Raw genomic sequence first — 23,173 nt, 5'->3', positions numbered from 1 at the left:
GGTCACATGATCTCCACGGATGACCTGGAGTACCCGCGGGAGTACCGCACGCTGGGCAACGGCACGCGGCGCTTCTCCAACGTGGGCCTGGTGCACACGTCGGAGCACCGGCACACGGTCATCGCCGCGCAGAGCCTGGAGGCGCTCACCAACCTGCACAAGGCCGACATGGAGCGCAAGCGGGACGCCTTCATGGACCACCTGAAGACCAAGTACCACCAGCAGCAGCAGCAGCAGCAGCACCACGGCAGCCCGCACCACAACCCGCCCTCCCCGTCCCCGTCGCACGCCGGCAGCATGCGGGGGAGCTCCGCCTCCGAGCGCGAGCGGGCCGCACGAGAGCAGGTACGGTATAGTGGCTCGCGCGTTGGGCGTTCGTTTGTTGTTCGGCCACATACGGTATGTAAATGTCGGGGAGGCGGGGGCATTCAAACATTACCATTATTATTAAAAAACTCAATGTCTGCCAAGGACTTATTTAACTTATTTTTTTTTATCTCCCAGACTGCCAACAACGTCTTTAACGCCTTTTTAAGCACTTAAACCCTATAGCCTGGGAGGCATACCGTTTTTTTGTTTATGATTCGATCGAGAGCAGAAAGAACTTACGTCAGGTTTGTATAGTCACTGGTTTGTAGTCATCAGGCCGGAACCACCTTCCTATACCTACCTATAGTCACTGGTTTGTAGTCATCAGGCCGGAACCACCTTCCTATACCTACCTATAGTCACTGGTTTGTAGTCATCAGGCCGGAACCACCTTCCGGAACCAGAATTACCCAAAATAATTCCCCTGCGATCAAGGGCATCGTAATTTTAGGGCCTACCCAATAATAAGCCTGATGCAGCGTTTGAATCCGACAAGTTTCTCCAAGTACTTCTTGGAATAGTTTGGTACAGTATATCCATCTTTTATTCCAATTCGTAGCGACTGGCGAGACTAAAAACAAACAAAGTGTCGGAAACCACCTTACCGGAACCAGGCGTGGTTTGGGGCGTGGTTTGAGTCTAAACCACGCCTGGACCGGATCACACAGGCGACTTTGGAACACAGACCAGGCTTTCCTCCAAGCTGGAAAGTGGTGACACGAGGTTACTTAAACCCTCACATCACTATTTCGTTCATATCGTAACATCTCCCCAACATCTCCCAAAAATTGTAAAAAAAAATAGCAGATCTACAAGCCCACGACACATCATCATACTGTACTGTTGGCTATTTCCGCTATTCATTGTATGCCAGAGTATACACCTGTAGGACTTAAGAGAAAATGATAAATATCCTTCTTATTTCAACTGCATGGTTTGGGTGGAGTCTATACTGTGTGGTCAATTAGCGGATATACCTCTGCTCTTTATCAGGGGGCAGGTCTGCGTCGGAAAGCAACACAGTGAGCGTGGCGCTGCGGCGAGTTCCGTTGACCGAGTCAGAGGGTGTGTGAAAGATGTCCATCAGTGGGTATGGTCTGCCATACAGTAGGAAGTCTTCATTGCTGTCTGTCTGTCTGTCTGTCTGTCACACCCTGCTGTGTGTCTCTCCATGTCTCCCCAAACGCAGTGGCAGTGCAGTGTCGTCACTGTCTGCAGACCTCCAGATAGCGAGGGAAAGCTGTCCGCACTGATGCGTGAAGAAAGCACAAACACACACACACACACACACACACACACGCAAACACACACACGCACTGCGGACTCACATGCATTCCAGCACCTGGGAACACTTCCAAGACCGAATGATTTTCATTTAGTCTTTTCATCATCGCCTCTCTTTCTCTGTTCTCATTCTATAGTTTATACTATATATTATCAGCTTTTTCACAATTTCCCTATACCTTTCATGCTTTTCACCTCCATATTCCACCTCTCTCTCTCTCTCTCCTCTCTCTCCTGGTGGTTATTCTGCAGCTGTAAATGCTGTGCATGGAAAGCCATAAATCTGGTGTAATCATACAATACAAAAGCATTGGCGCTGATAGAGGAGAGGTGAAAGGGGAAGAGAGAGAGAGAGGGAGAGAGAGAGAGAGAGCAAGAAAGAGAGAGAGAGAGGGGAAAGGGGGAGGGTGAGTAAGAGACAGGTGGAGTCCATAGTTGCCATAGCAACCTCTCCCATATAAGGCAAGCCGGCGATATCGCGTTGCAAAGGTCAGGCAGTGGAGAAGGTAGACAATCACACAACAAGAGAGAGAGAGAGATAGAGAGAAAGACAACGAACAAGATACGGAAGGAAGGGAGCACGGCGAGCTGTGAAATAAGTATATACGGAGCGTAAAGTGACTGGGCATTTTCATCACGCTGGAGAGAGCAGAGAGGAGAGGAGGCGGCAGATTCACCGCTATCGCTCTGGGCTATAGCGTGGACGGGGAGGAGGAGGAGAGGGAGGCGGAGCAAGAGCAGCCAGTAAATTAGCCAGCAGCACCAGCAGCAAGCAGACACACAGCTGCGAAGGAGTTAATCGGCTGGTGTGTGTCGTAATGAATTAAATAAAAGAGTCGCCACCGCATGTGCTACCGGAGAGAGAGAGAGAGGGAGGGAGAGAGGGAGGGAGGGAGAGAGGGAGACAATCGGAGAGAGAGAGAGAGGGTCTGAACAAAACACTACGAGGAGCATTCACTGCACCTGACTGACTGAGTGACAGCCTGCATGGGATGACTGGAGTAGTGGACATGTAGGCACAGGTGCACTGCAGGTGAGCCGAGGCTGCATGGCATTGGGGGCTATTGTGTGTGTGTGCGTGTGCGTGTGTGTGTGTGTGTGTGTGTGTGTGTGTGTGTGTGTGTGTGTGTGCGCGCGCGTGTGTGTGTGCATGTGCGTGTGCGTGTATTATGCGTGCGTGCGCACAAAGACTGCCGACAGGCATGGATTGTATTCCACGCGTTGCGTGTTTGTTGTGGCTGTGGTTGTTGTGGTGACGTAGTGGAAGCTGCCGGGTGTACAAGCAGGCTCTGTGAACAACAATGCTACCTGACTGGACAGCGGGTCTGCGGGTGTCATGTTCGCCTGTGTGTGCATTGTTGTTGGGTTTTGTTTTTGGGTGGTTGTATACGTGTGAAGGAGAATAGAGTATTAGGCGTAATGTTAGAGGTATTATAGACTGGAAGATGGATCAGGGATAGCATACGCTAACGGTGCCGGGGAGAGGGGGTTAGGGAGGAGGAAGGAGAGGATGAGAGGCAGGCAGGCATGCAGAGGGGTGGATGAGGAGGGAGGGAGGGAGGGAGGAGAGTAAAAGCTGCTCTGCATGCAGGTCAGGTAATGCAGCGCTGCTCCAGTGTCTGTGAGGCTCCGTCCTTCTGACTGCCAGAGCCCTGCGGCCACCTCCGTGCATATGTGCGTGTGTGCGTGCATGTGTGCGTGCATGTGCATGGCATTCGCGCATGCATATGGGCAGATGTAATCAATGCGCCTACAATGCGTTCGTCACAACTAACGCATGCAGTTAGGGATGTGTTTTAAACCCCCTCGCCGCCAACTCCAATCCTGAAGACTGAAACACACATGGCTACATGCTACACTACACATGTACATGTAGCTGCATTATGTAATTCAACAGGAGACTGGAACACGGTGGTTAGGTGACCACCGAACTACAACATGACGTCACGAGCCGCGGTGAAGAGCAAACCACCGCCACCGCTCCAGCCCTTACTCACCACCGCTCAACGTTATTTCGCGGTGGTCAGCGGTGGTCGCGGTGGTCAGCTCACCACCGAAAATTCAAACTATGAATAGGCCTTTAGTATGTCTAACAAACGTATGCACCCCCATTCCGACTACGTGGCTTCCGCGTGCGGTTATGGGTTAGGGATAGAGTTAGGGACATGGATTGTAATGCGGCGGAATGGCGATGCATCGGAATAGGGGGCTTCGGAATACCGGTGTGTAAACGCTGCTAGCGTAGAGAGCGGAACTATGATCAGCAAGAATCTGGCATTGGCAAAACAAAGGAAAATCATTCAGCACCCTCTTTTCCTTTGAATTAGTTTGATGTTAGCAACAGTCTGTCTCGAGAGACTAGCTACTATAAATCAAGCTATGTGCTCTGACACTTCATCTAGGATTATTATCAGGATCAAGGTTCAGTGGATAGTCCTGAGATGTATCCAAGGAAGTCTTTTGTTTTATATGGTTTATAATTGATTTAAGATTAGGAGGTTATAATCAGGGTTGTTCCGATCCGATCACGTGATCGGAAATCGGGGCCAATCACGTCATTTTCAAGTGATCGGAATCGGATCGGGCGCAAAGAATCATGATCGGTATCATCCCTAGTATCAATATTATATCCATCTCATGATATTAGACTGGATAATTTCTGTGATTTTGGATATTGTACTTTTGTGATATGGCATAAAAATATTTAAATATCAGATTTGGAAAAATCGGTATTGGGAAAAATCAAATGATTGGAACCGGGAGCAAAAAAAAACGTGATTATTAATTATGCATGCAAACAGATAAACGCATGCATCATCATCACTACACTGTTAGTGTTAATGTTCTCCAGAAACACACATTTGTTGCAATTCAAAGTACAATTAGTTTAATTGCAACTCCTTGTGGTGTTGAAACAACTCCAATTGTTGAAGGAAACAGTGTTTATCAAAATAATAAGTAGTGTTTAAGCAACAGGAAACACACACACACACACACACACACACACACACACGCGCGCGCATGTACGCACACGTGCACACACACACACACACACACACACACACACAGAGGCCACAAATTACCTCTGCATCATTAAAACCAGCCCACAGAATAATTGTGCTTTGTCGAAAACAAAATGAGTACCATTGTGTCTGAACAAGTGAACTGCAATTATTTGCGATGTTGGTAATGGAAGCCCTGAGCCACTGTCAGTGTTGGGTTATATCTACGGCTGTCTGCTGTAGCAGGATACTGCTGTAGGGCCCCATGCAGCGAGACTGGATGAATGACTGACACATGATCAGCTACACATGAAGGCCCTATCCCAGAGAGCAGCCTTAACCCTGGAAGGGACCTACTTTCAGTGGTGGAAAAAGTGCTCAAAGTTAAAGTATCAAAATAAATACTTTGTCTGTTACAAAGTAAAAGTCCGGAATTCAACATTTACTTGAGTAAAAGTACAAAAGTCTTGGCTTCAAAATGTACTTAAAGTACCAAAAGTAAAAGTAGGCCTACTAATTGTGCATTTGTGTTTTCAAATGTATAATAACCTTTTGAAAGTAGCAGATCTGCAAGCAATAATTTTAGTGTAGTAAAAGTACAATATTTGCCTCTGAGATGTAGTGGAGTAGAAGTAAAATTACGTAAGTAAAATACTGTAAGTAAATGTATTCAGTTACTTTCCACCACTGCCAACTTTCACATGGCGTCACAGTGCCTGGTCTGACTGACAAAGAGCTTTTCGGTCACTTGCTTCAGAAGAGTGAGTTGGTTCAGTACAGTACAGTACAGTACAGTATACTAGAATACACCACACATGCCAAGCAGATAAATACAATAGAGTGACTTAGAGATAGTGATCATTAGACTCAGTGTCACGTCAAAGTGCTACTGACGCTGGGAAAACACTCTAGCGCTGCATGAAAGGAAGGAAGCGTGGTTTGGAGGGTTTGCAGGGTTTACATGGCATGGACGCTGGACCACCATGGAACCAAATGAACCTCTTAGGGTCCATTTGGAACCCTCTATTGGAATCGTTTAAAGGGAACCGTTATTCCTGCCAGAGTACCAAGAAAGCTATAGATACATGCTACCAGATATTGGGTCTGTTCTATAAATTAATTAATGCTGTCTTAACCCGTTTTGGGGCGGGAAACCCTTTTGGTGTTAGCATTGTGTTATGCTTTAGCTATTGAAAAATAGCAGATCTACAAGCTCATAGAGCGCCACCGATTGGCGTGCTATGAGCTTGTAGGTCTGCTATTTTTGAAAAATCGAAGAACGACTGAGATGGAAACATAGCTTTTTCAGAAAACTGTCAAGACATTTTTTTAATCTGATCTCGGGTCAAAATGCCCCAACATTAAACACATACGAGCCTCCATGCCTCAATGGAAGCATTGTAGGACAAATATATTCGACTCCCAGTCTCCCTATTGAGCCATAAAATCTATTTTATCAGTGCTGTATTTGCAGTGTAGTAGTGGAGGGGTGTGTAGCTGCAGCTAAGTCTGTATTTGCAGTGTAGAAGTGGAGGGGTGTGTAGCTGTAGCTCAGTCTAGTCTAGTGCGTTCCTGGTGAGAAATCATCACCTTCTGATTACTTCAATGAGATGAAGGATCTGTCTGTGTCTGCTCATAATAAATCAGAACAAGTTATGGTGAGGAAATCAATGGAGAGAAAAGGGTGGCATCTGAGCCACAATGAGGGGAAAAATAAATACAAGATGAAATTACATTGCAAGTAATGATCTGTTTGCTCTCCGTGTTTATGGAAATAAATCTCGGCTCACGTTGAGGTGATATTAAAAAGGAAAGCGGATAATGAAAAACTCACAACGATCATAAATCAAAACTTGCCTGTCAGGTCTTTTTTTCTCATTGCAGTGGGTAATAATATGGCCACTCTATAGACGGGATGGTGAATGGACAGAAAATTGCCCCGAAGATAAGAATGAGATCTGGAATAAGAGTTTGGATTGGAATTAAAATTCATGAACTGCCCTCATCCTTTTAATTCCCATGTCACTTTGAGGTATTTCTCGGGCCGTCGGTCGGTCGGCTCGGCCCGGTTCTTTAACATTGGGGTAATTATGTTTTAATATCAGGGATATTCTTTCCCGCGGCCTCGGCTTGCATGTGAACACCATTTCATTATTCGTAGCGGAGCAAAAAGAAGAAGGTCCCAAATAAATGGAAAGAGTTGTGCGAGAGCTGGAGATACGACGTGTCTTTTGAGAAAATGAGGAGTAAAGGTGCTGAATATGAAATGGAAGATAGATGGAGGTGAATCTGGGGGGGGGGGGGGGTGTTAGGGGGTGGACAGATACAGGAAAATGAGATGGGTGTGTGTGTGTGTGTGTGTGGGGGGGGGGGGGGGGCTGTGGGGAGGGAGGGGGGAGCACCTGCTGCAGATAAGTCTGGGAGGGAGGCCTGACTCCAAATAACAGTGTGACGTTTAATTCAATTCCACTCTTTTCCAATCCCTCTCGCCATAGGTCAAACCTGACAGTCAGTTCAATGGTGTTTCAGGCACGCTGCAACTCCTCTACGCCCGGCACAACAAATGCCTTCTCGCGCCAATGTCCTCTTCTGTCTGCCAATAAACAACACCGATGACTGACTGCAGCTTTATTGAACCACGAACCATGCACCGTTCAGAATCACCAATGGGCACCGTTCCCCATAGCAACCCTATAGCATCCCTATTATGGGCATTTTTGGACAAAAAAAGGGGAAAAAAACAAATGATCTATTGAAGCTCACAGCGCTTCACGTTGTGATACGTTGGGAGCTTGTAGATCAGATATTTAGTATAGACCACCTGTGGGGACCACGTACTGCCAGTGACGAATCAACCCCTGCCAGGGATGGCCACGAAATCAAAGGCCCTGCGCAAAAAAAATAACACAGATGAACGCCACTTTTTGCGTTTGCACGCCCAGTGAATGAACACACGTGCGTTCAGCGCACCACCACGGATGGTGTTGGCTATACTGCCAACACCATCCCCACTGAATCTGCCATTTTCGAGTCTCCTCCCACCGAGTGGTTAAGAAACTGTTTTTGGACAACCAAAAAACACTAGCGGGGGTTCGTTGCGTTGAAATCGGTGACCTTATGAACGTATGAATGTACGGTTTCCACGAAAGCAACAGCTGTACCTTGAAATAGTCTCGCACAGGGCACTGCGGGCTGCAGGCCAGGGTCCATTGACCACCAGTCAATGAAGTATATCGGGTTTAAGTGGATCATTTCTTAGATTACATAGACTCTACCCACCAATACTATTCAGGTATTGTTTCTTACAGTATAATGCAGAGGCTGTTCTCATAGTTATGCTGTTATGTGGAGGACTGTGGGAATGGAAAATGGAACGGTGCGGCAGCGTCATACATGGAGAAGCATTTGATTTTGTGTCAGGGGCCTGCGGGAGGGGCCGGGGGCTTATTCCAATTCTTGCTCTTCCATCCCATCCATCTCCCATCTGCCTCGCCCCTGAGGCCACCACTGATGTTTTACAATGCTTGATTGGCAAGGTAACTGTTTCTATTCTAACCCTATGTCTCTCTGTTTGTCCTTCTCTCTCCCTCTCTCTCTTCCTCCCAACGAATGACGCTGCAGCAACAGCCCAACTACTGGAGCTTTAAGGTCAGTCATATAAGTCCAAATGTCTCTGTGTGTTATCGTCCTCACAGTGTGTGTGTGTGTGTGCGTGTGTGTGTGTGTGTGTGTGAGAGAGAGAGAGAGAGAGAGAGAGAGAGAGCTCTGCGATGCGTGTCTCTTTCTATCACTTCAGACTGTGTGAAGCACTATTAGCCTACACAGTAATTCCCATGGTCCCACTGCGATGTGCCTACTGTATACTGCACCATTGACACCGCACCTTTGACATTGGTGCCTCTGTACACTGTGTGTGTGTGTGTTTGTGTGTGTGTGCATGTGTGCGTGTGTGCATGCGTGCGTGTGTGCGCGTGTGTGTGCGTCCGAGCTCCTTTTTAATCTGCAGGAAATGATTCTCTGGCTTTATGATACCAGCTAGCACTGTACTGGAGGTTATGTAATGTACTGTAACCTTGCTGTAAATTTCACTTGAATGTAGCACTATAGTGTGACCTTGCCGAAGCATTATTCGGGCTAATGACAGTATAGACGTTAAGAACTCTCAGACATGCTGAATGAACACTTTAACATTATTACCATGGCAACTTGAATCCATGCTGAACAACTGGGAAAGTTATCCATGATAGGTTGCATGGACAGGTGTGAGATCTGAGTGAGTCTGAAATACGTCTACAGTGATGTAGTGATGTTTTGTTCTTGCTATTTTTGTACTGTTTTAATTCCGATCTTGCCTCCTTTTAATTTCTCCTTGATGGTGTTTTTGATCTTGTTTTTAATCTTGTTTAATATCGTTTTATTGTTCTTTTGTTGATCTCTTGTTTATGTAATTACGTTGGGCTGCATTTGATGACAGTTTTCGTCGGCTGCAGGGCGCGGCTGCATTAATAACTTTGGGGCAGGCTAGTGTTTAAATGGACAGGGAGACATCGAAGAGGAAGGAAGGATGGGGAAGGATCAACATATTATGGAATTTCAGAACAGGTTCTTCTGACATATATATCCATGGAGATCTAAGGGTTTGAGGTTTGAGGTCAGATGTAGTTTTGCTGGCCAACATTGAGGGATCTCCATATATGGGCTTAATTGCGACAGCAGGTCGCATTTACTATATGACTATATCAGGGAACTCTGATGTCACGCGATGTGACGAGATCTGGGCACCATAGGGCTTTGCCCTGTATGGGGATTTTGAGTCAATGACGGACACTGACGGACAAAAAATTACGATTTCATAGTAAATGCGACCTGCAGTCGCAATTATTAGTATTGGTCCATACACTGCATATACCGTATTTTGCTGTGAGGTCAATGCGTGCACTGCCACTCCTCAACATGTGCCAGACTGTGGCGTAGGTTATTGTATGTTATAGAGCCTGTTGAGAGAGGTAGTATGTTGTACTGTGTGCCATAGAGTGTGTTGGGAGACCGTTAGTTTGTTACGTCATAGAGACTGTTGAGGGCCGCGGTGTGTGATGGTCTGGAAGGACACCCAAACGAAATGAAGAATGAATGATCATACTGTGGGGAATACTGTTGTATCTGTGTGCATTTCCCTAATAGCACAGCATGTTGCCATCTATCAATCACTTTGCCATACATTACTCTAGTCTGTGGCTTTGCAGCAAAGATTAGTGTGGCAGCAGTGGAGGTGGGTGTTTGTGCTGCTGTGATAGCACAGTGCACAAACAAAAACACCATCAATCAACTGGTCTTGTTGAGTGGCAACAGGTTTATAGTGGCCGGGGAGGCGCTTTGCTTTCAGTGCACCTCTCCTCTGTTGAAAAACAAAGTGGCACTTCATGATGCCTTTTTACCCGCTTCCTTAATCTTAATGTGATCCAGGAAGTGCCAGCATCACAGCTGGTAGATAATGCAAGAGAGAAAGATAGTCAAGTAAATTTTTATTTACAGTATATAAAGCATTATTTAAAACCGACCAGAGTTGAACTGAAAACAGAAACGTTTGCATGATGTAAAAAAATAAAATAATTATAAAACATTCAAAGGCAGAAAAAGTATGTTTTTAGTCTCGATTTAAAAGTGTTTAAAGAAGGGACAGTCCTCCTAACGGGGAAGTGTTAGGCTATATTCCACAGCAACAGAAAAGGCTTCAACTGGCTCACGGGACAGTTAAAAGCATCTGGTCAGAGCATCTAAGTGGCCTAGTGGTGGAACGGGGACACAGGAGGCCCTCTTGTCCATTCAGGGCTAATAGAACCCAGGGCGGACATCTACAAGGAAAATAGATCGGGACAACAGGCAATCCGAACTGAAAGGTTTCGATCTTGGCGGCACATTGGCTGTTCCCTGAATGACAACTCTGAGTTTGAGTCACAGCCACCAGAAACAACCTTTAATACTAGATATGATGTGCTATGATGTGCTCTGAACCCATCCAGGAGCACTTGATCAATTGTCATGAAATAACGATAACCTAGGAGTATAGTAGTAGGTCAAAGACGACATTTTTTAAAGGAAAGATCATTTAGAAATCTATCTAAAAAAAAGTGCAGACCTTTTGGCGACAGGCTGAACGTCGGCATTTTCGTTTTCTTTCATAAAATGGAACATTACCCGGTCCTGTACCAAGACAGCTGTTGATAATTGACAGAAGGCTGGTGCCAAATCTGTCTAGTGCCTCTTTAAGGAGGTGTGAAAGAACAGAGTTAAGACAGCGGGTTGTGGATTTCCTCTGGGGAACTATCTCCAGTAAAAAAGGAAACGATCACATATATGCTCAATGAACATAAGAGGCTAAGAGCAGTATAGACACATGGGGGACAGAAGGTCTATTGTATCAGCTGTATACCTTATCAACAAACAGAGAGGTTTTCACAGGTTGGTAATGCATTTATTTATAGTGTCAATAATCCCCATTGTCCTGGGATTATATTAGACATGTTTTTTTTCATTTGCTCTGACAGCATCTTGCTATTTAGTCAGACAGTCTCTCAGGATATGTTAAACTTTAATAATTTAAGCGTATCCTTTTTTTCCGTTCATGCTCCTCCCCTGGCTGCCTTGTGGCACTAACTATAGTGTAATTTTGTCCAGGGCTGAGATTTGAGTTTAGGTTTAAGGTTTAGGATCTGGATTTAAGGGGAGGCAACAGGGTCAAGGATGCTTAAACAGGTGGAGTTAAATATAGTGACCAACTCGCCACTCAGGTGGTTGTGGTGTTGGTTAGGAGGAGCGAGTCAGATCTCACCTAAACACAGTGAAATAATACGGACTGGCAATTCTGTACATACAAAGCTACTACTGTTTTGACTGCGACGGAGGTGTGGCTTTCACCCCATTATCTCAGTTGGGGAAAAATGCACTCCCCACAACATTATTATTTGGGGGTTTTCTAGTAGTGTATGTACAGAAGTATGGAATTGCCAATCCGTGTTATTTCACCATGCTTATGGTTATGGTTTATGGCTCCAGCTATTGGAGTTTAAGAACTGGTTTGAGGGATGCTATAGGTTTGAGCATTAAGCAGGTATTAGGCTATACTAAATTATGTTAATGAATACATTAACCAATATTGACAGACACAACTACGTCCAGTTGAATCAAAGGGTGAGAATGGCTGAGAAAACAAAATGATTGACAGTTGCAGCCTCAGTGAGGATTTCGACTGTCGTTTTCCACCTCCCTCCTTTTCATGGGCAAAGAGGATTACGACATCTCCCCCTCCCCTAGAGGAACATGCCATTTTTTCTCTCCCTCTCTCTCCGATGGCATCTGTGAAAAAATCCACAGCAATTTTGTCTGAGTAATCTTTTTCCACGGATTGGCGGCTTCCAGAGACATAAGGGGAGATCTCAGGAGGGGCTACAGACAGGCATTGATGTGGAAACTTACAAGGATGGAGAGCAAGTATGATGAAAGCCAAAGGAAAGTTAAAGACAAAGGGATGTGAGAGAAACGTGTTGCCACCAACCCTCCTCCAACCCCCGACAGTTTTCTAACAGGACATGCTTGTGTTTCTGCGCTGTTGACAGACAGTCTCAGAACTTTCTTTATTACAAAACAATCACCCTCGTGTGAAGTGAGGGGCGCTCTTTTCATCGTACATCATCTTACATCACAATCCGTGCTCAGCCAATCAAATCAGCCAAACCGTGGTTGGTATACTATATATATATATATATATATATATATATATATATATATATATATATATTATATTGTTTGAAAGTAAACAATGGCATTGTGGATAACAATGTGGCCATGGCAAATGCTTTCAACAATTTTTTTATTAAGTCTGTAGAGGAATTGTCTAGTAATTTCAGATCCACTGAGTCACCCTATGATGAGACTGACAATGCTCATCCAGATGATTTCCAAGGTGTCTAGTGATGCAGTAAAAAAATGCATCGCAAACATGAGTAGCTCAATGTCAAAGGACATCCACGGCTTATATGCTGTACTAATAAAAATAAATCTGACCTGCTTACTAGAGCCTAATGCCTATCACTTACTTAGTTAACTTATCTATAAAAACAAAAAAGATTCCCAGAGAGCTGGAAAAAGGCAATAATTGCCCCGATCCACAAGTCAGGGGACAAGGACTTGGCTAGCAATTATAGACCCATTGCTCTTCTTCCTGTTTCTTCCAGATCGTTGCCATGCAACTAACTGAATATTTGGAGTCTAAGCAACTACTGCACCCACAGCAGTTTGGATTTAGACCCAAACATTCTACCGAGACAGCTAACTGTTACTTACTTGACAGGTTCAAAGGTCTACTGGTGAGGGGACAAGTTGTGTTGACAGTGTTCTTGGACCTAAAAAAGGCCTTTGATACTGTCCATCATGGAGTCTTGTTGTCCAAGTTAAAACATTTCAAAGTGTCAGCAGAAGCTTCACAGTGGTTTAAGTCATATCTGGGAGGGAGACAGCAGTGTGTCAGGGTCAATGGGGAGAAATCATTGCTGCTCCCCAATAACATGGGAGTGCCCCAAGGGTCGGTACTTGGACCACTGCTATTTACTATGTACATTAACGATCTTCCTAATACCTGCCCAGGCGTTAGCTGCCAAATGTATGCTGATGACACTGTCATCTATACATCTGCTAAAACAGCCAGCATGGCAGCTGCGCAGCTGACACAGGAATTAGAGAACATCTCCAACTGGCTAGAGTCATCACAATTAACTTTAAATGTTCAAAAATCAGTTTCAATGTGTATCTCCATCCGCAGCAGGCCTGCTGCTGATACCTTTGAGGTACGCATCAAAAATGAAACTCTTATGGAAATGGGTGAAGTAAAATATTTAGGAATAATCTTGGATAAAAACTTAAAATTTGAAAAACTGGTAAAGCATATATGCAAGGTCAAACCAAATCTAAATAGTTTTCGTCATATTAGAAGGGACCTATCAGCCAAAACTGCACAGCTGTATATGCATGCTATGATTTTCTCACACATATCATACAGCATCAATAACACATTCGGACAGTCTGCCTTTTCAGTAAAGGGAGCTAACTTGTGGAACTCCTTGCCTACGGTCTTAAAACTAGAGACGGATGGTAATGTGTTCTATAGAGGTCTCAAACTATGGTTGAAATCAGATCAACTGTGCTCACATGTATAGCTCCTGACTGGTTACGAGAATGATTATGTTTACTTTTGTACTGGAGGTTATGTAATGTACTGTAACCTTGCTGTAAATTTCACTTGAATGTACTTTTTATTGAATGTACTTCTTATTTTTAGATTGGGTGTTCTTTTAACTTTGTATTTTCATAAAAGTCTCCTATGGACAAGTGGTGAAAACTAGCACTCGTGCTAACACACTGTAAACGATGCATCTACAAGTATATCAATGTATAAATATACAAATATCAAATAAATAAACATAAACATACACAGAAACACACAAAGCTTTGGTGTAAAGTGAGGGGCGTCCACTGTGGCTGCCACATGATGTCACTGCTTAAAGCAAACATTAAAAGTCCAAAGCCTTGGCTGCCACATGGAGTCACGAGTGGGGACTCGGGAGTACCTGTTGATTTCCGGGCGGTTTGAAAGGCTGACGTGAAAAGAAAAGGAATGGAGGAGGTGCGAAAAATAGCTGTTACAACCTACGTTCCTGGAGATTGGAGAAATAACACTCAGGGGAGAAACACTCATTCTCTTTTCACACAAATCTGTCTGCTCCCTCAGTGGTGTCCAGACAACTAGCGAGACGCTTATCAGCAGCGTAATTAGAAGGCAGTTGTGGGTGCATGGGTGGGTGGTGGTAGCTGGCTGCAGGTGCATGGGTGGATGGCAGCTGGCTGCAGGTGCATGGGTGGGTGGCAGCTGGCTGCAGGTGCATGGGTGGGTGGCAGCTGGCTGCAGGTGCATGGGTGGGTGGCAGCTGGCTGCAGGTGCATGGGTGGGTGGTGAGTGGCTGGCTGGGTGCGTGGGTGGGGAATGGGATAACAGGTATAACCCTCTGCTACAGGTCTTTAGTTCTTTGATTAAACTCTCTCTGGTTCTTATACCATATAGCCATTATAATGTACAACCCTATTACTGGAGTGCTGGATCACTTTAGCAACAACTACTGTATCCCCCTGGTCTTATTACTGAGCTACCCTCTGTGTGTGTGTGTGTGTGTGTGTGTGTGTGTGTGTGTGTGTGTGTGTGTGTGTGTGTGTGTGTGTGTGTGTGTGTGTGTGTGTGTGTGTGTGTGTGTGTGTGTGTGTGTGTGTGTGTGTGTGTGTGTGCGCGTGCACATGTACGTGTGAGAAGAAAAGGACATGAGGAGGGAGGAGGCTGCTTGGGTTTTAATAAGCCTATACAATAGCCTCAGGTGTGTTTGAGGCATCCATGTTCTCCTTTTTCCTTTTAGTCATGTTCCGTGCAAAAGATGTTTTGTTCTCGTCTAGATGATCCTCTCCTCTGCTCTATGCTCTCTAATAACACAACGGTAGTGTAGAGTTCACGTTGCGATCTCAGTGACGTCGAGCTAACATGTGCTGTTGAATTGAATGGCCCCTGGAAGGGGAATGCTGCACCCAGTTTTTTCCCAACAGGCGTGTGTATGTATTGTCACGTTTAGCACCAATGCCACAGTCCTGGGTAACACATTGTCCTATTATGTAGCACTATCCTTTACCGTGTTAAATATCAACACATTGAGGATATAGTCATGCATAGCCTAGGGCATGTTCATTTAAATGTATGTACTGTACAAATAGATTAACCACATGAGTTGATACAGAAACAGTAAATGTCTGTAGAGGGAGATTTACAATGCACACATTATGATCCTGGAAACTATACCACCAGCACTATTTTACACTTGAGCAGCTCCACAGCTGTAGATAGACATTCTGCACCTTCCTCATATACGGTAACGGTATCATATCGACGGCGACTATTGAAGGACGTGGCCAAATTTCCCTCAAAAACAGATTGTCGCGTGGATTCAAATGGGTGTCCTTTGACTCCTTTCAATGGAACTATGTGCTTCTTGAATGCTGAATGTTAGCGCAGCCTTGCAGGAGGCTCCACAGGCATTGTGGGAAGTGGTAGTAGCTCGGTGTGGGTGCATTATGCAGTTCCCTTGCCTCAAAGATATCACAGCTGTGTTCTCTATTTTAGCAGTGGCAGGAAACTGGTATTTCTGAAGCACAGAAGCAAAATTGCTTTCAACTTCACAAAGCTGCAGTTCAAAGGACAGCTACAGAAACCGCTCTTGCACTTTATAGACATGACTAGTATTTTATTTGAGACAGCCTTACTCATCTTATGCAGGAAAACTGTTGCTCCTATCTATGAAAGAAGCAACAGTCTAACTGTGGGCTTAGCTTCTTTCTTTTTTTTTAAACGAATATTCTCAGTGTAATTTCACGCTAATCTCTTGGCTGCATGTCTCACTGAAGCTACAGCAAGGATGTCATACTCTGCAGGGTGTCGCTGCCATGTGGCGCGCTTGCGCTTGTCTCTAAGTCTGGAACTAGTGGCTGTATGGTGTGGTGTGGACACTGGACACTGCTTAGATGATTGTCTGGAACTATAGTGGCTGTATGGTGTGGTGTGGACACTGGACACTGCTTAGATGATTGTCTGGAACTATAGTGGCTGTATGGTGTGGTGTGGACACTGGACATTGCTTAGATGATTGTCTGTAACTATAGTGGCTGTATGGTGTGGTGTGGACACTGGACACTGCTTAGATGATTGTCTGGAACTATAGTGGCTGTATGGTGTGGTGTGGACACTGGACATTGCTTAGATGATTGTCTGTAACTATAGTGGCTGTATGGTGTGGTGTGGACACTGCTTAGATGATTGTCTGGAACTATAGTGGCTGTATGGTGTGGTGTGGACACTGCTTAGATGATTGTCTGGAACTATAGTGGCTGTATGGTGTGGTGTGGACACTGGACACTGCTTAGATGATTGTCTGTAACTATAGTGGCTGTATGGTGTGGTGTGGTCACTGCTTAGATGATTGTCTGGAACTATAGTGGCTGTATGGTGTGGTGTGGACACTGCTTAGATGAATGACCCCATCAGAGAGGGACCGTCCGTCAGTATCACCACCACCCTGCGTGCTCAGACGTTGTCTGTCCATGGACAGCACCAACTGCAATTTTGCAGGCACTGATTCTCAACCAGTGGTCCATGGACCACTCGTGTGTGTGTGTGTGTGTATATATATATACACATTATAGTACCTTTGTTACTGTATCAAAAATATCTTTACCTAATATTTTGGAAGTCCATCAAATGCAATAATGACTGATAATTGCTTAACTGAAAACAGCGGATCTATACAAGCTCAGTGCACATCGCAGCGTGGTGCATTGTGAGCATGCACAACTAATAAATCTGTCATTAAGATTTAAGATCAGCAATATATATATTTTTTTTTAACTACATATTGTTTTGTGGAGGTGGAGTGGGGTGGTCCTTGAGGACTGTTTAAAATTCTGGTGGTCCAGTGTAAGAGATACAGAATGTGCAGAATGTGCGTGCGTGAGTTGAACTACGCACGCCACGCACGCGAGGCACGCAACTGAATTACTGTATGTATGCCTAGACAAAAAAAAGACATTCCCGAGTAGAATAGTTGATGACATTGAATGTGATTGAATTTGCATGTGTTTTCGTCCGTTTCGTTTAACACGTTAATGAACAACGAATGAGCCCTCGCGATCGGGAATGCTCAACCTTCGCCCTCTCTGCAGCTCCCGTCACAGCCGGCGTCGCGACAGTAACTAGATTAATTGGAATCGCTACAGCTATAGTGCCATACTGAAAATCCGATTAAGTCAGACCAAGATGGGAAAATGAAAAACAAGAATAGAAATAAATAAAGTGTCTCTGTCGGGTGGAAACCTCATTTTATGTCCAATACTTTTCAGGATTCGAATTCTAAAATAGCAAAAGTCAGACATGGTCCATGGACGACCATTCTCTAACCCTAACCATGCAGGCACGGGAGCAGCGCCGTTCGAGCGGTAGACGGTAGTCCGTCCATTGTTGGCGGGTCTAATCTTGCAGATCTGCCACTTTTGATGCTTTTGTGTGACGCTGATGTTGATAGTATGATCAAGCAGGGCATTCATTTGTGGGGAAAAGCAGCTTTTTGCAGATTATGGAAGTACAGAATGTAAGCTTTCAAATGATGTGTCATTCATTGAAATCAGAAAATAATATTTGAATAAGATTATGCTTGTTTGAATGTAGTCAAACGCCTAACCAAGAATCTGAGTAAAAGGCTCTCAAAGTTTTGTGGATGTGTGGAAATGTTGTGGGAATGTAGAATATGGACATATAGGAGGCTTCTGCCCGACAGCAACAAAATAATAATAATAATAATAATAATAAAAAGATCCCCTGTGTGTTCCACTGGGTTTGTGATGCTAGCTAACTAGCGGATGTGTCTGGAGCCACGCACGCACCATCCAAACATCAACAGTTGGCATTGTGGGAGCTCATTACCAGTGGTGGAAAGTAACTAAGTACATACGTTTTTTAAGTACTGTAGGCTACTGTACTTTACAGTAAGTACAATTTTGAGGTACTATTACTTTACTGGAGTATTTCAAATTTTCAATACTTTTACTTCTGCTCCACTACATCAGGAAAATGTTTAACTTTTACTCCATTACAATTTTTTGACCCTGTCAGTGGGGAGTGTTGGCTGATGAATGAATCATCCTAATACTGGGGTTCAAATTATGACAAGGCAATTTCCTGCTGTCAAAATATGACCCCCCAGTCAAAAAAACGTTTGAAATAGACACTCATGCTTTCCAAGGTGTCCTAAGGATGAATACAAGATGAATATCAACATTTGAGCTCACATGCCCTTTTGATGTAAATCAAAAGGGGGGATAACTACACTCCCCACTGACAGGTGGGGAGTGTAGTACCCCCCAGAGAGGACGTATAGGGCCGTAGTCCTACTCCTCCTCCCAGCCAACACTCCCCACTGACAGGTAGTTACCCCCCCTGAGCTCAAACCCACAATTCAACATTTTGGTTTTAAGATGTTGAAACAGTATTCATTTTGTATTCATCCTTAGGACCCCAAATCACACCTTGGAAAGCATGAGTGTCTATTTCAAACAAAGTGTTCTTTACCATATTTTGACAGCAGGAATTGCCTGTCATAATTTGACCCCCCAGTATTAGGATGTATTAGGATGTTGATATTCCTTCATCAGCCAACACTCCCCACTGACAGGTAGTTACTAGTTACGTTACTGTACTTTGTAGATTTTGATTACATCATCATCATCATCATTTATTTAACTCACGACCATGATCACATGGTTTGGAGCACAGATTCATAAAAGTATACAATCGAGAGTATACAATACATTACAGATTACACGATATACATAGACATATCGTAAGGCTTTCCCTATTTATACAGTGGGAGAACATTTTTCAGAAAAGCACCCAATTTATAAATTACTTTTTGTTTTTCAGATTTTAGTAATGCAATTAGTTTAAACATAGAAGGGTAGGTAAAGAAATAAAGTGGCAGGTATTTTTGCCTGAAATTCATAATGTCAGTGTTCTTACATTCTAACAAAACATGATACTCGTCTCCAATTCTGGCTTCCTTACATAGGTTACAAATCCTCTGATTTCTTTCCAATCCTTTATATCTACCGATGACCTTTGGGATTCTTGTGTTGTTTAGCCTAAGGTTGCAAATAGCCTGTCTATACTTACGGTTTTCACATAGAAGATATTTTTCTAGTTTGAACTCTTGTTTATATTCAACATAGATGTCACATGATGTCATACTATTGAGTTCACTTTGCCACTTTTGCAGAAACTGGTCTTTCAACCTTTGTTCAACAGTTCGCTTCAACCAGTCAATGTTATTAAATTTCTGGGCCAACCAAATGTAAGACATACCACAGTCATCCAGTATTTTCTTCACCTGTGCAACCCAAGGTGACACATGGGCACCTGTGTTGTACAGGTTAAACAGACAGTCGTACATTATTCGACTCAGTTTACTCTCTTTTCCTTCGATCAACCGGGCCCAGTACCCGATAAGTCTCTTTTTAACAGCGATACAAATTGGATACCTCCCCAGCTCACCATACACCATATTACTACAGGTAGTTGTTTTAACTTTTAGAATATACTTGAGAAATTTCAGATGTAATTTTTCTAGTTTTTCCAGTTTTTCGAACCCCCAGATTTCACATGTGTACAGCATGACTGGTGAGACCAATTTGTCGAAGAGATCCAATGCAACATTTACTGGTAAATCAAACGATCTACATTTACTAAGGAGGGAGTACATGGCACGTGAGGCCTGCTTGTGTAGTTCTTCGATAGCAATCTTAAATGATCCATTATAGTTATACAACATATACATTAACCACTTCAGCCCTATACATTTAGACCATTTGAAAATAGCCGATCTACAAGCTCACAATGCGTTGCATTGCGTCGGCTATTTTCAAAAGATTTTTATACATTTGATAACTTGGTACATTTTGATGGCAATACTTCCGGACTGTTACGGAGTAGTTCTACATTTCAGTATTGATACCTTTCCTTAAGTAAAACAATGGAGTACATTTTTTCAACCACTGCCACACATCAACAGGTGGCATTGTGGGAGCTCATTAGTACGGCGGTCTCCGAGCGAGAAGGGAGATGCGCGGCGGAGGTGGGGAATAGGGAGCCGATAACTTCCAAGTTTGCTCAGTGTGTACACAACGTCTCTGAGGACCTCACGTAGGCCACACACACACACACACACACACACACCGGCTCAACGACGTCTGCGCTGCCTTGGGGAGACCGTCAGACTGAGGAAATTCCGCATGAGCCCCCGCGTCCTCCTTGACAATATACAGCACCGTCGAGTCAACCCAAAAACCCGACATGCGCTCATTATGGCAAAACCGACATAGACACGGGAGTGTGTTTTGTTAAGTTGAGGTGTTTCCTCTTAAGCGTGACGTCCTGAGGTTTTGTGTCAACCACACAGCCAACAAAACTTCCCAGCCGCGTGGTAGCGTGCCGCGTCCTGTTGGTGTTGCCGTGCGGCTATGGCGCACGGCAATACTGTGCCGCGGCGGTCGCAGACGGTGTGTGTCGGGCAGTCCACTCAGTCTGGGCTAACTGACCACTGTGTGTGTGTGTGTGTGTGTGTGTGTTTGTGTGTGTGTGCGTTTGTGTGTGTGCATGTGTGTCCGTCCTCCCACAGAGCCGCAGCCCGCGGCACTCTCAGTCCACTCAGTCTGGGCTGGCCGACCAGGCCGCCAAGCTCTCCTTCGCCTCGGCCGAGTCCCTGGAGACCATGTCAGAGGCCGACATGCCGCTGGGATTCAACCGCATGAACCGCTTCCGCCAGAGCCTGCCGCTCTCGCGCTCCGCCAGCCAGAACAAGCTACGCTCGCCAGGTAAGGGTCGTCACGGTGACACGGACGGGACGCCATTTTATTTCATATACCTTCACTTTATAGTATCCCCCGGAGTGTGTGAAGTGACCACAAAATGGCCCTCATGTGAATGGTGTGGTCACATCTATCCATCTATCCTGCCTCTGTCAATCCTATCCATCCATCTCCTTTCGGCTCCTTCAGGGGTTGCCACAGCGAGTCATCTGCCTCCATTTTATGATTCAACATCATATTATATATATATATATATATATATATATATATATATATATATATATATATAGCAATACATGTTGACAGCTGCACTAATTATCTTCAGTAATGTGTGGACATATATGCTGTGCTTTCAGAGGTATACAGTGAATTGGGACGGGATAACAATACAATATTCTCACTTCAACAGCTTGAGCGTCTAATTGCTCCCACTGCACAGCCAGTGCTTCTTTATGTTGAAAATAACTGCTTGCAGACATAAGGCTAATGATTTGTGATGTTATGCCTCCGCACATTAATAGGATCCCTGGCTAATAAGACAAATGGCTTATAATAATGGCTTATAATGACAATAGTCATCATTAATCAAAAGCAAGCTAAGGACCTAACATCCGTCTAACAGTATAGAATATGTACAATAAACAAATATAAATAAAGTATACACTATAGAGTACTATGTCTACATAAGTTTAGCATTTGCATACGCCTGGCTGTAAGGTCGTCAAGGCTAGTGCAAGTGCTACTGTCTAAGATAGAGTCTGAAGAGGTGGGTTCTCAGACTAAGATTAGGAGTGAGTCTGGAGTTCTGATTGCAATTTGAAGTTCATTGTCTCCACCAGGCCGAAGGCCTAGGGGGAGAGTATGTTTTGCACTCCGTCCGTCCGTCCGTCCGTGTGTCCGTCCGTCCGTCCGTCCGTCCGTCCGTCCGTTAGCAGCTAATCTCGGCCACCGTTAACCCGGTCGATGCCAAATTTTGCAGACACACTCCCTGGATGCCAACGATGAACCTCTGCCCCAAACTTTCCAGAACGGCCTGTTATAGCGCCACCAGGAGGCCGCTTTGTGCAAAACAAGTTTTTGCACAGTACACCTACAGATTTTGTCCAAACATCACGCAAATTGGTACACAGTCTCTCTACAGCCATTCAACGAAACCGGTCTTTCAGATTTCTCACACTCCATCCTGATTGGTTAAGATTGGCTTCCAAAGTTCACAGGAGTGCTCAGTTTCAAACAAAATACTGCAAATCATGAACACATCGCGTGATTTCCGTGAAATTGTGCACCCACATTCCCACTAGGCTGAGGACAAAATGCCACATGAACAATTTCAACTCAGCCTCAAGGTGGCGCTATAACTGGCCAAAAAGTGTTTTTACCTCTAACTGCACGGATCTGTGGATAACTTTGTATGCCAACTCCCTAGAGGCCAAGGAAAAACCTTTGTCTGGAATTTTTCACATCTGCTCTTTATAGCGCCACCAGGAGGCCGACATATGTAAAACACATTTTCTATTATTACTCCTTCAGATTTTATCCAAATTTCACGCAAATCGCTACACATGATCTCCATAGTCATGTGATCAAGACAGGTTTGTTTGATTTCTCATATTCCATCCTGATTGGCCACGATTGGCTCCTACAGTTTTCAGGAGTAGCAAATGGCCACAACTCCTCAACGCAGCGTCCGATTGCAATGAAACTGTGCATGCATATTCCCACTAGGCTGAGGAAGAATCCTGGTGGAGACCTGTGCCGATTGGCACTTTATCTAGTTCCATAATAGTTTTGAACTATGCAAACACAGACGATTCAGCAGTAATACATTTCACGTTTCAATTGAAAATGTATACAATATAGCAAGATTACACCATCTACTATCATAACTTAACAACCTTTATTACACGGATATATTATCTCTCACCTAGTGCAGTTAATCCGTCGTTTACAGTACTACACCTCGTAGAGTCAGCTCACATTCACTGTGGCACTATTACAGCAATACGATTTATAAGTTAGGTTAC

General features: G+C 44.4%; 1 protein-coding gene across 1 annotated transcript in view; it reads left to right on the top strand.

Annotated features, from left to right (window-relative positions):
- srcin1a (SRC kinase signaling inhibitor 1a) overlaps positions 1-23,173 on the top strand; it is a gene marked incomplete at its 3' end in the record, with an annotated part of 68,281 nt that continues 45,108 nt past the window's right edge. The window contains exons 1-3 of the mRNA XM_083778997.1: positions 1-345; positions 8,277-8,303; positions 20,960-21,155. Coding sequence (XP_083635123.1) covers positions 7-345; positions 8,277-8,303; positions 20,960-21,155 — 562 coding nt within the window. The 5' untranslated portion in view covers positions 1-6. The remainder of the gene's footprint in view (positions 346-8,276; positions 8,304-20,959; positions 21,156-23,173) is intronic.

This window comes from Protomyctophum parallelum (genome assembly GCF_964188405.1).
Source record: "Protomyctophum parallelum genome assembly, chromosome: 13".
In the NCBI taxonomy this organism is placed as follows: domain Eukaryota; kingdom Metazoa; phylum Chordata; class Actinopteri; order Myctophiformes; family Myctophidae; genus Protomyctophum; species Protomyctophum parallelum.
This window is presented reverse-complemented; position numbering and strand designations above follow the sequence as displayed.